The 16,353-nt window shown below is 32.9% G+C and overlaps 3 protein-coding genes and 1 non-coding gene across 4 annotated transcripts; 2 read left to right on the forward strand and 2 right to left on the reverse strand.

Moving 5' to 3' along the window:
* The first annotated feature begins 505 nt into the window (after positions 1 to 505).
* Positions 506 to 1,279, forward strand: LOC125834122 (NAC domain-containing protein 78-like). The gene has a single exon (XM_049513310.1). The coding sequence runs from the start codon at positions 506 to 508 to the stop codon at positions 1,277 to 1,279; it is 774 nt and encodes a 257-aa protein (XP_049369267.1).
* Positions 1,280 to 1,827: 548 nt separating this feature from the next.
* Positions 1,828 to 4,120, reverse strand: LOC125834114 (dynamin-related protein 4C-like). The gene has a single exon (XM_049513299.1). It carries the CDS (start codon positions 4,053 to 4,055, stop codon positions 2,028 to 2,030), a length of 2,028 nt encoding a protein of 675 aa, XP_049369256.1. The 5' UTR covers positions 4,056 to 4,120; the 3' UTR covers positions 1,828 to 2,027.
* Positions 4,121 to 8,351: 4,231 nt separating this feature from the next.
* TRNAG-GCC (transfer RNA glycine (anticodon GCC)) lies at positions 8,352 to 8,422 on the forward strand. Its single transcript has one exon. It is a non-coding gene; the product is annotated as a tRNA-Gly (tRNA).
* A 2,200-nt stretch (positions 8,423 to 10,622) lies between these two features.
* LOC125834120 (probable choline kinase 1) lies at positions 10,623 to 14,204 on the reverse strand. Its single transcript, XM_049513307.1, has 8 exons — positions 14,109 to 14,204; positions 13,249 to 13,630; positions 12,542 to 12,663; positions 12,267 to 12,462; positions 11,792 to 11,909; positions 11,621 to 11,668; positions 11,049 to 11,149; positions 10,623 to 10,958 (listed from the first exon to the last, which is right to left on the reverse strand). The coding sequence occupies exons 2-8, from the start codon at positions 13,594 to 13,596 to the stop codon at positions 10,806 to 10,808; spliced, it is 1,086 nt and encodes a 361-aa protein (XP_049369264.1). The 5' UTR covers positions 13,597 to 13,630; positions 14,109 to 14,204; the 3' UTR covers positions 10,623 to 10,805.
* Positions 14,205 to 16,353: the final 2,149 nt, after the last annotated feature.

Here is a 16,353-nt window from a genome sequence, read left to right on the forward strand (position 1 = left end):
AGCAAGCATCATTTACTTAGTTTTTCTAAGATGGTCAAATATATATTTTCAAGGCAAATAACTCACAAGGGTAAAAAAGGAATAATACGGTAATTTATGCATTAATTTTATGAAATGACAAATATTATGAACCAACTATTTATAGAAAGAGATGACATATAAATTTAGACGGAGGGAGTAGTTACTTACCTTATCAAGAAAAATTAGAGTTGAAAGTAGACTTATATTTATTATTTCCTTATTAAATAACTAACTGCTCAACAATTCGAAAATATTAATCTAATTAACATAGTCACAACTCTTTCCTAAAAAAAGTTTCCATAAATATTTTTTGTTATAGAAATTAGAAACCGTGTAAATAATAAAAATGTAAAAAAAGTTTCCTAAAATTTTTGTATGCAGCGTCTTTCTGAAAACCTCTGTATAAATTGCTACCCTGTTTTCTTCTTTTCATTCATTCTTGTAGTTTTGAGGAGAAAAAAAAAGAAGAGAAATTGGGGATACAATGGGGAATCTGAAAGAGGGTTTCCGATTCAGTCCGACTGATGCAGAAGCTGTTACTTTCTTGTTGAGATTCATTGCTGGGAAATTCATGGATGATTCTGGATTCATCACTACTCATGTTGATACTTACAGTAAACAAGAACCATGGGATATTTACACTCATGGAGTACCCTGCTGTAATGACGATGACGACAATGACTGTATTCAGTATCGCTTCTTCATCACAAAACTCAAGAAAAAAAGCGAGTCAAGATATAGTCGTGATGTGGGAAACAAGGGCAGTTGGAAACAGCAAGACAAGAGCAAACCTGTTCGAAAGAAGGGCGGACCGGTGATTGGATACAAGAAGATCATGTCTTATATGAATAAAGGCTATTATAACAAGAAAAATGGTGATTGGCTGATGAAGGAATACACTCTCTCTGAGTATCTTCTTGATAAATTTGACAAGGATTGCAGAGATTATGTTCTCTGTTCAATTAAGAAGAGAACTCGCACTAAAGAAAAATTGAAGTTGGTGAATATTGTTCCTCAAGATTTGGAAGACCAAAGCTCTGCGGCGACTGTTGAATCGACTAGTTTTACAGAGGGATTACAAGGATGGGGAGTGGAATATATGCCCCAATTAGAGTTGCAGAATGATATGCACGAGGGGACGAGCAACTTCGTTGAGCCATTATCAGCTCCTTATACTTTTGAACCCACGTCCATGCTAGATTTTGATTATCAATATTTACCTGCTGACTTTGATTGTCTAAGAAGCATTACTGCTTAATTTTGTAATTATAGAATTCTTGAACAAGCTGTATAAATTAGAATTCTTGCACTTTTAGTGAAGTTGGGTGTTTGAACAGTCTTGGTTTTCTTTTCTCAATGATGTTTGGCCAATATTTGCTTATATCTTACTTCATACATCCTTTTATGCATTAGAAATAGTAATTATGATCATTATTCTTATGTTTCACTGAGATGTTTTATTTGCCTAGAATTTTGCTCTAGGGATCTTTGGGTAGTTTATGTGATCCCTTTTGCAAATGTCTTCCACTCCATTGGTACATTCTGTTTGATTTGATCTTCCTTGTGTTTCTGAAACAACCAAAATCTCTGGACTTCTGGATTCTTTTTGTTATTCATTGTTGTTTTTCCTGCAATAACAACACTAGTGAATAAGTTTCATTGTTCTTAGAGCTTTCGGTTTATTGTCCTCGTTACAAACTTTCACAAAATTAAATAGCTCCATTTTCTATAGGAAAGGGTGAAAGGGGTGGATATTGTTAAATATATGAAAGAACCCTTCAGAAAACAAAAACAAAAAAGTTTAAGTTCGTACAAATAAACTTGATTTGCATTTAGCTAATAGCTAGAAATACGAGAATTACATACAAGCAGGGGAAAAGGCATACTGTAAAACCAAAACATAGTACTAGTCTACTTGGTAGTTTGATATTAGGAGATAAACAAGATATTAGGAACGTTGGCTGAATGGAAATAGGTGTCCTGCTCATTAGTATCACATATTAACCTTAGTCACTTTCATGATCATCATAAAGTGAAATCCTGTCCATGATATTGGCCACCACCTCTTTGGACTCCTTGAGCAGCTTGACACTCTTTTTGAGCCTATTGCGTTTTTCAGCAACCAAAGGCGACTCGTCAAGCATTCTTTCAATTCCACCACCATGTGGTGCCATCAGATCCTGAATGATCTCGTTTTCCATCTCCTTATTAATCATGTTTCGAATGCTGAACATTATGTGCAAGGCCATAGAATCCACCAGCCTCATTAGCACAATTTTCCAGTAGGCCATCATTCTCATCTTCAAATCGAAAGCCTGTTGCACCACATCTAGATGCTTCCTCAAATGACCAACGTCGATTTCTCCTACTCCTTCAAGGTTTATCATGGAGTACTTCCCATGATCATTCATGATCTCCATGAACGTGTGTTGTTGAGCCATGAACTTACTATAAGTAGTTAAATAGTCAGGATTACAAGTGTAATCAGTCAGCTTTTCCATCCCGATGATTTCCCTTACCCAATCAACTGATTCATTCTTTTTCTTGGCAATCAAGTTTTGGGCTGCTCTTCTAGTAGAAGACTGAAGCTGAGGATAGTTCTCACAATGATACATTAAAACTATGATAACAACTCGCTCTAAGTAATTCCACAGTTTCCCCACAAAATCCTCTGGAGAGGCGGCAATTTCCTTCACTTTTCTCTGCAAAACATTAAGGAAAACAGCTCGAGGAAGGAAGTTTGGCAATCCAATCCCTTTTGTTTCCTGTAAAACCATGATCTCTTCCATCAAGAATTCATCCGCTTTCTCAAAATTCTTGGAATGCAGCTCATTAGAGTATTGATTAAGAATTTCAACAATTCTAGCTGCAGAGTGCATTTCTTTATCATCAGGATACTCATCAAACTCCCCACTTAAAAGAATTTTCTTCAATGAATCCTTTGATGAACTCAGAATGCGCATAAATGCCGTCAGCGCTTCAGCTACAGAAGTTAGATGTTGAGGAAGCCTGTTGAGTTCAGCAAGATTGACAGCAAGTCTATCATTGATCTTCCTCACAATTTCAGGCAAGCATTTTGAAATGATGCTTGCTTGAATACGCACCAGCTTTTGTGCCAAAATAGGAACGCTAACCATCGATTTATCAATCTTCGACAGAAGTGGATGAGTTGAAAAAAGCCTTTGCTCATCACTCCTAGCTTCTTCATAAGACTCATTCCCAATTCTATTCCTCACACAAACATAGCCAAGCCCTATATTCACTTCATCAGCAGTAACCTTTTCAAGCAGCCCTTCAGGGGCTTTATCAGCTTTTGTCACAACAGCCAGAGTCCTTTCTCCTGTTTTGTCCACTTTCTGAGACATTCTAATAGACTCACAAGTAGGGAAATCAACAGTAGCTGATAAAACATTCAAGATTATGCTTTCTTCCGGAACTATATATTTCATAATAATATCATAAACTTGTTCATAAATGTCTTCAGGTTGTCCTTGTACAGCAACTCTAGTAATACCAGGTAAATCCACCATGGTCAAATCAGGGACACCGTTTTTTTTAACTACTAATGTTAAAGGGTTGTTAGATATACCTTTACCATGTCCAGCAATTTCATCAGTAGCAAGAATGATAGCATCTGCAATGCCAATTTCATCAACAGGGAGTGACTTGTTGTTGTACTCCAGCTGAAGATTTGGTGCAGTGATGTTTGGATCATTCTGCAGCCTCATAACAAGAGGTACCCTGGTGCAAATGCCTTGTCCTCTAGGAAGACTGATCCCAGCAAGAGATTCAAGAACACTGGACTTTCCAGAAGATTGATCCCCGACTACTACGATCGTTGGGAGTTGGATACCTTCTTGCATTATGTTAAGATGACGGAGCTTGTCTATACAGTCGAGAAGTGGACGAATTCTATCATTGAAAGATGCAACAATAGGAGGATGAACAACACCAGAAGCTACTACTGCAAGAGGTTTTGGATCGAGAATTTCAATTGAATCAGAAATGCAACCATTGGTGTTTTGGTAAGCCATACTTTCTTGATACTCTAGTAAGGAGGAAAAAATGGTTTGGAAGGTTTGTTTGAGAGGTGAAAATGGTTGTGATGATGATGAAGTTTATAAAGAAGTTAAAAGGGGCTGTTTGAATTGTGACATAAAAGATGAATAATTTTCTGAATTTTCTACTATAGTTGATGAAGTTGAGTGTCCATGTGGTGCAATTTATGGGGCTGTTTTTCCTTAATTAAAAGTCTTGGCTTGAGCCTTGAGTATGAAAAAATCCTTTGGTAGGAAGCGTTACCCTCGAATGGGCCCCTACCAAATGTAAATCCAAATAAATCAGACTCCAATGCAAATTACCGGACATCGAATGAGATACCTTAGCACTAAACCTTGGATTGCCCCCTTCCTGTTTACAGGAATTTGATTCCATGGGATATAAAATTATGTAATAAAAAATAAAGGGTGTTGCTTAGACTGTTCAATAGTAAGACTAATTATTGTACCTTAAAGTGGCTGAGAATATTACTTTAGAGATTTGATTGAAAAAGCTTATATAAAACCTACGACCTGAATAGGCTTTTCTTTTCCAATGAATGTAGTATGTACCCCTCTTTTATTATAGGATTTATAAGTTATAACTACTCTCTTCATTCCTTTTTAGTTGTTATAGTTTTCCTTTTTAGAGTCAAACAACAAGAATTTTGACTAACATTTTACAAAATATTTTTCATCATATTAATATGCAAAAAATTGCAATTTATAGTAATTTTCGTTTAAATTTTTGAATATCTAAGTTTTCAATTTAAAATAGAGATAAGTGTCAAAAACACACCTAAACTATCCTTTTTTTTTTAGTTTCATACCTAAACTATTGAGAGTGTGAGTTTCATACCTAAACTATCACTTTTTAGTTTGAGAAACACACCTCTGTGTAATGCACTCTCTCGTTTATTTGAAAAAACCTTGACACATGGCATTCCACATGAATAAAATATTTCACCTTGACAAAAATTAAATAATAAACTATTACTATTAATTAAAAATTAAAGAGTAAAGTATTAATATCCATAAAAAAATATTTTTTTAAAAAAAAAAAATTCAGTTATTTTTCTTACCTCACTACACCACCTCCTCCACGTACCCCCCCCCCCCCCGATAATCACCCATCCTTTTTTTTAAAAAAATCTTTTATAAAATATTTAAAAAAAAATTCATACTTCACCCTCCCCCTTGCAAAACCACCCAGTCATCCCCCCCCCCCCCCCGAAAAAAAATTGATATTATTTTATTTTTTAAAAATAAAAATTTGACCCCATCATATTTAACCCTCACTTTATTTTTTACATTTTCTCATTTTCTCATTTTGTGTTAGATATGTACATACATATACTTTTGGAAAAAAAAAAATCTATTAATGTACCGAATATAACATAAATAAATAAATAAAATTAGAAAAAATCTTGTGACGGTAAGTAAAAAATATTTTTGATATGTATATATCTAACATAAAAATGAGAAAAAATTTGGAAGCGGAGGATTAGGTGGGGTGGGTAGAATTATTTTTTAAAAAAATAAAATAATATCTAAATTAGTATTTGAGGGGGAGGGGGAGGAGATGAAGTAAAAAAATTAAATACTTTTATAAAAGAAATTTAAACCAAAAATATGGTTGGGGGTTTAGGGGGGGGGGGGAGGGGGGGTGAGAGGAAGTGATGGAGTGGGGTAAGAAAAATATTTTACATTTTATTTTATAAAATAAATATTATTTTTTGGATAATAATTTTTTAATTTTTAATTTTAACTAATACTAATAATTTATTTAATTTTTGTCAAGGTTGAACGTTTTGTCTATGTTGAATGTGATTTGATAATTTTTTAAAATAAAAGAGAGTGAATTACACACACCATGATGAGAGTGATATAAAAGAGAGAGGTGTGTTTCTCAAACTAAAAAGTGATAGTTTAGGTATGAAACTCACACTCTCAATAGTTTAGGTATGAAACTCAAAAAAAAATGTATGATTTAGGTTTGTTTTTGACATTTTTCTCTTTAAAGTATTGAATTAAATCTAACTTTGAAAATTGACTTTCAAAAAGTATAATATAACAACTAAAAAGGAACGAATGGAGTAATCCATAACATATCATGATATTAGCAATACTTCACCTATTAAAATGTGAATAAACATGAGTAAAAGACAAACTATATATATATATATATATACCCTCAACATTTCTATAAAATAATTCACCAACTCTAATATTATTCTCATACTTTCTACCAAACGACTTTTGCGATGCTGGTGAGAACTTAACCACTGTGAAAGGAAACCTTAGAGAAAATACAAGGAAACAAGGAACTTTTCCTCAGGTCTTCTATTGGTGCCTTTATTGATGATGAATAGACAAATAGTACGAACAAAAGCTTTATGGCAAGCAATAACAATTCATCAATTAGTCATTGGAAGAAAAAAAAAAAAAAGTTGAGAGGTGCTTTTCTTTCAAACTTAGCTCATAAGTAATAACACTCATAATTTACATATATATTAAAGAAGAGTTTTTTTTCTTCTTTTTAACCAAATTAAATGTTGATATGTAACTTGTAAGGTCTTGTAAGTAATTAATTAAAGTGTCGGAAAAGTGCAAAAACTCACACTATCTAAATCAAGTGCTTCAAAATTTGTGAATTTTTAGTGATTGGTTAACAGTTTTCCATAAATGTTTACAAACTTGTGATAGATAGTTACTAATTGGTAACCTTATTCAATATAATTCTCATGTACTAATTGTAGTATCAACTTGGACTCTTATGATAACACGAAGAAATATATGGTGAGATGGATAAGATTCATTCACTCTAATTAGATGTACATCTCGAGTCTAAATGTATCTAACCCGCTGCACTTCCAAATTTGGATAGTATATAGTGGATATCGGATACGTGATGGTTAAACGAAAAAAAGTCTTCCATTGTTACACCAATAAACAAAAGATAGGGATATTTAGATATAAAATATTTGATAAAAAATTTCACATGAGGCACCAGTGGTCTAGTGGTAGAATAGTACCCTGCCACGGTACATATTTCATGCATATTCCAATATTTTACCACAAAAAAATCAATAAAGAGGTTGTTTACGATAGAATTCTAAGAATCAATCTTCTTGTTTGAATATTGGTATCTTCACGGAAGAGAAACAATTACAAAAAGAAAAAATAATAATCTGAAAAAGAAGACAAAAGGTATTACCACTAATTTTTTTACCGGTGGATTTTTTTATTTTTATTTTTTATGTAGACATAATATAATAAAATAACTAAGATTATTCCAAAGAGTTAAAATTTGAGAATTTATTCTGCTGGTTGGTGCTTTAAACTAAAGTAAATTTCATAATAAATCCCCTTTTTGGAAGATTGACTACACCAGTGTTTTTTACTCACTTTTTAGTTGCAAGTATTTCGAGTTCAATAATAGGTGTTTGAATTCAATTGAAAGAATTTTTCATTTTTTTAAATCTAATGTAAGAATGTTTAGAAGTTGAGATGTATTGGGCATAAATTCCAATGTAAAAGAATTCAAAAGTTTGTAAGAGAAGACTATTATAAGTATTCACAAATATTGATTTCAGTAATTATAGATTGTGCATTTTTTTTAACATATCACACTTTTCAGATTCCACATGTGAGATTATATCAAATTCTGAATATATTACTGTTGTAAACAAATTCTAAATTACTTATTTATCCTCAAACAAGTCATTATATATTGAATGGTGGTTGAGTTCAATTGAACAATGTGCAAATAGAGTAAAAAACAAATCTTTTATTTTCCCTTTGAAGCTTCTCAAATTGTTGTTTTCATGTGCGGAGATATTTTGAATGTTTTGTTCAAAAGCAGAATTAAAATTTGAATTTCACGAGTTTTGAATTCTAAATCACTAATAATTTGTACAATATTCAATAGATTTTTAGAACAAATACAAAGTTTGAATTAAAAGTTACAGAATTCGATTAAATTTGTGGTCAACACTCTAACTCCGCCCCTATTCTGATTCGATTCCAATCTTGTGGCCCCTTATGATTTAACCGTACATTAAACCAAAGCATGAAACACATATTTATGAGAGAAAAGTAAAGCCAACATATATGTCCATTTTCAATAAATTCTGATCAGTGGATGATAAGAAATTTTCTAGAATGGCTAATGAGTAATCTTCACATTAAAAGTTACATGTTAAGTTGATGGTAGTATCAATTTGAAGACACGTATTTTATGATTGAAGATAATTAATATGTAAGTAGTAGGTTACGTACTTATTTCATCAAGCACCAGTGGTCTAGTGGTAGAATAGTACCCTGCCACGGTACAGACCCGGGTTCGATTCCCGGCTGGTGCAACCTTTTTTCTATCAAAAAGGTGTGTTTCGGTATGAAGGAAAATAATTTCTTGAATATTTATAGGCTTAAGTGTGCATCTCACTTTTTTATATTTTTTTTTATTAATAATAAACTTGTACTTTTTTTCCTTCTTATGACACTTGGCATTGCATTAATTAAAATAACTAAAAATAAACTTCTATTCAAAATGATGTCTTATAATATCCAAAAAGAAAACAAGCCCACCCCCACCCCCACCCCTGTAGGCTATACCAACAACTGTCTTCTTCTTCGCCCCATTTTAATCATTTTAAACTCTGTTTTGGTTCTTCATTTTAATTTTCTCTTTTTATAAAAAAAAAAAAAAAAACTGAATCTGCTAAGTGCTAATCGAATTTGCAAGAATGAAAAAACAAATCGGACATCAAAGTTATAAAGGCAACTTCCGTCCATCTCTATTTCTAGTCACTTCGATCAACAAACATCACCAGCCATTAAAGTTATAAAATAACATCAGAAAATTTGATATAATTCATTTGAATCCTCACGATTTCTCTTCGTCATCGATTTCAAAATAATTTATCAAGTCAACTTATTTTTCTCAAAAATCACAATAATCACTCCATTAATCTATCATGCTTCATAATTTATTTCATTATTTGTATTTGACTTAATTTCCATAGCTCATAATTTATTATAAGAAGAAAAACAAAAGTTAATATCTTCGGAGGAATAGAAAATAGTGGGTGACAACGGATAAAGAAGAAGAAGAAAGGGTAAATAATTAGATGGGTGGGGAGAGATTTGCTTTTTTCTTTCTTTTTTGTTGTTGCCGCAGGAGGTGCCGATGTTAGGGGAAGAAGAAGAAAGGTGGGTGGGTTCCTGTGGGGGTGGGGGGAGGAAACTTTTTTTCTTTCTTTTTGTTAATCAATTTTTTGAATTATTAAAGGTTGGAATTAAAAATAAATGAAAATTCATTAGATTGGGCCCATGTGCCACATTCTAAAGTCTTATTGGTTACTTTTTCAAGACAATGTGCGTGAATTACACACACCACATTTTAAAAGCTTTCTTATCATTTTGTGTTCAATAAGTACATATTCCTTAATATTAGAGTGTCTAATAGGTACTAGCCATAGTTGAGGTGTCTAAAGTGAATTATGCGGACAACTTTAGGGGGCCGCAGATGACTTAAGCCAATATTTATATGTTATATAGCAAAACATTATGACGGTGAAATGGAATGGGCACGGAAACTTGGGTTTCGAGGGTGGGATGAAATTAAGTGAGTTTCCTACTTGTTTTTTTGGTAAATAAGCAAGAAAATAATTTCTTGAATATTTATATGTTATCTAGCAAAACATTATGAATGTGGAATGGAATGGGCAGTGGAAACTTATATGTTATCTAGCAAAACATTATGAAGGTGGAATGGAATGGACAGTGGGGTGAAATTAAGTGAGTTTCTTACTTGTTTTTTTGGTAAGTAAGCAAGAAAATAATTTTCAAAGAATATTTATATGTTATCTAGCAAAACATTATGAAGGTAGAATGGAATGGGCAATGGGGCTTCGAGGGTGAGGTCATGAGGTGAGAAGTCATTTTCCTCATTTTTCAAGAATTTATTTTACTAGAGAAAATGTTTTCCAAACATTCTGACCAATGTTTTTGCTAGGGAGGAAAACATTTTTTGGAAATTGTTTTCTTTTCCGTTCATGTTTGAATGGACAATTTTTTTGGAAAACATTTTCCTTAAAAAAATAAATTCCTTAAAAATGCTAATACAACTTCCTTAGCGGAAGTAGGGAAAACAAGTTCTATAAATAATATATTCTAATTTCTATGTTTATTGTATCCTCCTCACACACTCAATTCCCCCAACCACTACACTTTGACCATCCCAACCCCCGTTACCGCCAGGCCCCACTCCCAACTCCCTTCCATATCTATAGTGTTTTGCTAGATTACATACATATGTTACTCAGATAACATATTTTTGCTACACTAGACATATATTGTCTTGTCTTATCTTTACACAAATTGAGTTGTTTTGGTGTATAGTCTGCCATTGCCATATTCATACATGTACACATCAAATTTAAAGGTCCTATTCCAACTTCAGTACAATCCTGGTAACAAATGAAGGTAAAAAAAAAGAGATGGAAAATGAAAGCAACAGCTTGAGAAAGAAACTTTCATTTTATTAAACTGGATAATATATTTGTGGTTCAGCAACACTCACTCTTATAAACAGTACATCAAATACTTAAAACCTCAATAATAGCCTATAAACATATTCTATGAAACATTGAAGACTCTAAATGCTCCACTCATTATACGACATAGGCCTATCGATAAGGCTTTTACATTCTACATTGTTAATGTACATGTTATATCATCAAGCTATTGCGGAGAAATGTGAATTGGTTCAGCTGAACCATCAACATGTAACAAGTCGTCTGAGGCACCTAAGAGTTCGGGTTTTCTCAACCAGTACTGCTTGAACCTTCCCCTCGCGTACTCCATGTAGTCAAACTCGATGTTGTTAACGTATGCCTGTCAGAAGAAACAACAATTATAACACAGAAAGAGAAAAATGCGCGGTGAAATGTAGTGATCAAGAGAGGAAGTGTGTAAAAGGCATACCGAGATGACTCCCCACAATCCCCAGAACAAGTGATTTGCAAGCGTATATTTCTCTGCTTCGTCAACAAGTTTCTTTACTTCCTCATCACTTGGTTGATTACCTGCACTTGTCAATGGGATTCCAAGCTCAATAAGATAATTCTGCTGTGTCGGTGCACAAAGCAGGCACACAACGACTGCTTAAATCTTAGGTCTGTCTATCATTGACCATATTAATTGGACAAGGGAACATGTTTGGTTTTAGTTGAGGCTATTAGGACAACTTATTAATACATCGGGTCCTACAAATAACGACTACTACTATTTTTCAATTCCAAGTTAAATGAGAATCAGGTTCTAAATATCTAAAGTAATTAAAGTCTTGGCATATTGGTTCCATCACCAAATAAAACTGATCTTTCTGCTGCCTTAAAGGTCAATTATCTTATTTTTCGATGCCTATCCAAATTGAATAATAAATATTATGTGGTCCTGAAGGGTCAGAACATATTTATCCTGTGCAAGAAATCAACCGTATGCTTTGGACAGAGAGGTGCAGACAACAGTAAAAGATATTCAAACTTCAAGCTTACCTGAAGAACTGAGATATGCACGTACAAATCGCTGTCGCTCCTCTAAATCTGTTGGAAGTTTAAAATTCAAAAAAGAGTTAATAAACCGCGCATGTCAGGGTTAGTAGGAACATCAGAGTAGCAAACAAGCATGATCTCTGTGTTCTCTTGTTGCAACTTATATTTACTTACCAGGGTAAGTATTGAAGTGCATGATATGAGGGGTATCAGTATGATAATTTGCAGTCATTTCACAGAAGTGGTTCGCAAAGTCATAAGCAATTGGATTATAACCACCGTACTCATAGTCCTGCAATGCAATCAGATTGTAAATAATGTGCAATTACTGATATATTGGAAGCCGGTGATCAAATCAAAGGCCAACAAGACAAGAAGTTCAGAAAGGAAGATAGGAAGCAATATAACCAATTCCTGATTAAGGATGCAGTTTAAAACTTGCTCAGATATCTTAGAACACCAGTTAAACTACAGCACGAGAACACGAAAAAAGATTTTCACAAGTAATTACATCCTGAGCCTATTATCTCAACGAAGAAGACACGGTTCCACCTCAAGAAAACAGATCAGAGTATTTGTAAGTTTGAGCAAGTATACGCCTTCACACAGAAGCTGTATAAAGTTCTGACTGATATCATACAACACTTACAATGATAGTAACAGCCTTCGTTTTATCGTCAATCATTATGTTACCATACTGCATGTCATTGTGACAAAATGCAATGTCATGAGACTCTGTTGGCAGTTCCTTCTCCAATAAGCTGATTTCCTTGTCCAGATTACCTAAAGAGAACTCCTTTAGATGTTCAGGAGAGCACAAACCCTTCGCCTCATTTAGCCACTTTCTGGAATTTTGCATAAACAATTTGTATCAGACTTTCAGTTATAAAAGATCAAACTATGTTCCGGCAGGTAAATTGATACCTGAGACGGTCCCATAGAAGGACATTCTTTGAACCAGGCATGTCAAGGTTATGAAACTCCCTCAGTTTTGCAGCTATCAAAGAAGAGATCTCCGAGTCACGAAGATCTTCAGCAGACAGTGTCTGAGAATGCAAATAAGACAGACAGAACAAAGTCAAACAGCAATCAATAAACATCACGATGATCTCCAACTTTGCTTCATACTAGACATGGTCAAAGACTATACAACACAATTTTATTCTGCTGAATTGTGAAGGCAAGGAGCACCACCTGCTGCTCGGTTTATTCAATAGGAGTGCATCAAATTGATTTAATCTTATTTCAAAGATCCGCTGTCTGTTCAAAAGAACAGAAGCCATGCATTGTACAAAATCTGCATCTAATAGTTTTCACTTAAGACAAGTCATTGAGCTACCTAGGCTTAGAAGGGAAAGCCATACTGCAGAGGATTCGTCTAAAACACATAGTTCATTATACTCAACACACTACCATTGACCCTCTATATACGCCAATCAATTTATCGATATCCACAACAAACAATGAAATTGTAAAGTTATGATCATTTGATCAACATACAGAAACTCCTAGAAATCTCATTTCATGGCACTCAAATCATTTACTTCATAGTAACATAAACCTACAAAGCCACATATATCCAATAGATAAAAGTAAAGAAATCAACAAATCGAGTCAGAAATTTGACATACCCTTGCATGAATGAACTCCTCAACTCTACCATTTGCAAATTGACCAAGAAGCTTAGGTCCTTGACCCTTCTTTGACAAGCATTCAAAAGTTCTAATCTCTTCATCCCTATTGAAAAAACGATCTACTCCTTCACCATACATTCGAACCAAAACTCTCCTCAGGATGTTTTCGTTCTTAGTAGGCCAACTTATCCTATAAACCTCATTAGTCATAGCACCACTCAAATGATGAACTTTCAAGTTCTTTAGATCCAACCCATCCCCCCATTTTGTAGCTAATGATAAGAGCAATTTCATCAATTCCTCCGGCAAAATACCATCAACAACTCCATTAGTCTTCACCGCCATCACAGAATAAAACCAACAAGAGAAAAAGCCTCACCTGAAAAAATAATCAAAATCAGAAAGCCCTCTCACCAAATATCTAAAAATTCAACACAAAATCCAAAAGAGTCCCAAACTTTCCCAGCCTTGTCACCAAGTATCCAAAAACCCAACACGAAAATAAAAGAAAGTAACAAACTTTCCCAGTCTTAACACCAAGTATCCACAATCCCAACACAAAAATTCAAGAAAGTAACAAACTTTCCCAGTCTTGTCACCAAGTATCCAAAATCCCAACACAAAAAATTCAAGAAAGTAACAAAATTTCCCAGTATTAACCTCAAGTATCCAAAACTCTAACACAAAATTTCAAGAAAGTTACAATTTTCCCCAAGTCAAACACATGATCTATTCAAGAAAATAGAGATTTTGACAGAATTAAACAAACCCCAGATGCAGAATAGCTATAAACATGAAAAAGAACATAAATTTAAGAACCCCATAAAGGGATTTGCATGAAGAAACAAAGAACTTACAGATTTTGGGGGAGCTGAGAAATAAAACCTCAAAAGTTTTAAAAATATACGGAGTGATTTACAGAGAGAAGAAAACTATATGACATTTAGGCAACCGCTCTATGTATATATAGAAAAATTGTCTCCGTGTATTATGACAACCATATACACCAAGAATCAACTTTTTTTCTATAATACTAATTATTATTATTTTATATAAAATAAAAAGGGAAACTAAAGAATGTCAAAAAAGTTAAAACTAAAGATTTTTTGTTTTCCAACTTTGACTAATGGAGTTTTTTTTTTCCTGAGAAATAAATGAATATGGTGAGTAGGTCAGCTTGTGTACACCTCGATTCTTGGTAAAATATTTATTTGCGATAATGAATTATTGTTGACAGGCATTTGAGATTCGACAATCTGATTTTATCATATGAAGTAGCTCAAATTATCATTTTTTTCAAAATTTATTTGATTGTTATAATCGCGACTTAAAACAAGAGTTGACTATATGAATCTTTTATATTCCTTCCACTTTATTTTGGTCGTTTCATTTAATAGCGAGTTAATATGTGTTTTACATAAAGAGAAAAAAAAGAACTAAAAAGATATATGAAAATAATTATTTTCTACTTTATTGTATTTTCTTTTATCCATTATCATATAAAGTAGTCTTTTACGGTCTTGAATTAATTTTTTTTTAATTTGTCCTTACTATTTTCTATGTTTTTTCAAACAACTATTACAATACCAAAGTCAGTATATTTTTACTAGTGAGATTTGAAAAAAAATGTAATATAAGCAAATATTACTCCTTTATTTGTGAATAAAAAGATTATTTTCGATAAATAATGAACTCAAGAATGAAAGCAAAAACTATTATCACAATCAACTCTCCTTTTACAGCAAAAGAAAATTTGACAAAAACTGAATACTTATATTAAACCTCTAAAAGAAATAATTATTTAATTAAAAAAACAATGAGTTGACTGACTATCTCAACTAGCTGTGTTAATTTAAAACTTCAAAAAAAATTAAATTAAAAATATTGAAAACAGAAAAATAATTTTGTATGTAATAATTGGACTTCGGGATTTGGACGGCACACAATTTAAAACAGACAACCAATAGGAAGTCGCCACGTAGGAACCGCTAAATCAAAAGTCGCCGCGAAAAAGGATTAGTGGTTGAAATAAACGACTAACGACTCAAAATGAAAATAGGAAAAACGACTAACGACTAAAAAAGTACGGAACTTTATCATCCAACCGTTGAGATAACGACACGTGTCCTTCTTCTTTTTTTCCTTTTTTCTTTTTCAACTACATCCAAAATTTGTGGTGTATTTGAAAATGATGATAAAAAAAAAATAGTTTTGTATAAATCGGTATTATTTTATATAAATTACGTTATTAATTCCTGAATAACTTTATATGATGTTTAATAATATATATGTCGGTATTTTACATTTGTATAGCTTTAGCATGTCAATATCGATAATCAAGAATTGTATAAAAATATCCTTACAATAGATAATACTAAAAATAATCCACGTAATGTTATCTATTATTTTATTGGAAAAAAAAAGAAAGAAAAGAACACGTAAATACATTTATATTTATTAGAAGGGATGGACTCTGCAGTATTTATTAGGTTTCTTTATTTGTAAATTATATCACTTCTGTGAAATTCGATCTTATCCACAAGGACATAATGTAGATAGTTTTGACTTGGAAAAATAATCAAGACTTCTAAGATAATGTTAGGACCGAAAATAAGTAGGTGTAATGCGGAAGCTAGCAAAGCAAACCTCAAAAGATCATGAGTAAGAAGACAAACGAGAAACACACCAAAAGACACAAAAAGTGGTTCGGTCAATCGATCTACGTCTACAAAGGAGATGAGCAATCCACTATAATTATGAGAGTACAAAATATAGAGAAATAACCTCAATCAATTCACTTGGACTACAAGTAGGTTCACAAATTCTCCCCCATAACCGAAACTCTCAAAACCTTAGGACTACATTTGTGAATGCTAATTAAGTTAGAAGGAACAAGCCTATATATATATATAGTCCTAAAACTTTTTCTACAATAAAAGGACTAGTAAAATATTAAAACTTTTTCCTAAAAGGAAAACTTATTTATGGTAAGAAATTAGGGAAAATAAATGCCAACAAATCTCCCCTTTGGCCTGAATTTCTGACAAAATAAGTTTGTCCACTTTCTTCACATAATCTTTAGGATCTTGCATCTCTTCTCCA

This window comes from Solanum verrucosum, unplaced genomic scaffold (assembly GCF_900185275.1).
Source record: "Solanum verrucosum unplaced genomic scaffold, falcon-dt-bn FXZP01000108.1, whole genome shotgun sequence".
Taxonomy (NCBI): domain Eukaryota; kingdom Viridiplantae; phylum Streptophyta; class Magnoliopsida; order Solanales; family Solanaceae; genus Solanum; species Solanum verrucosum.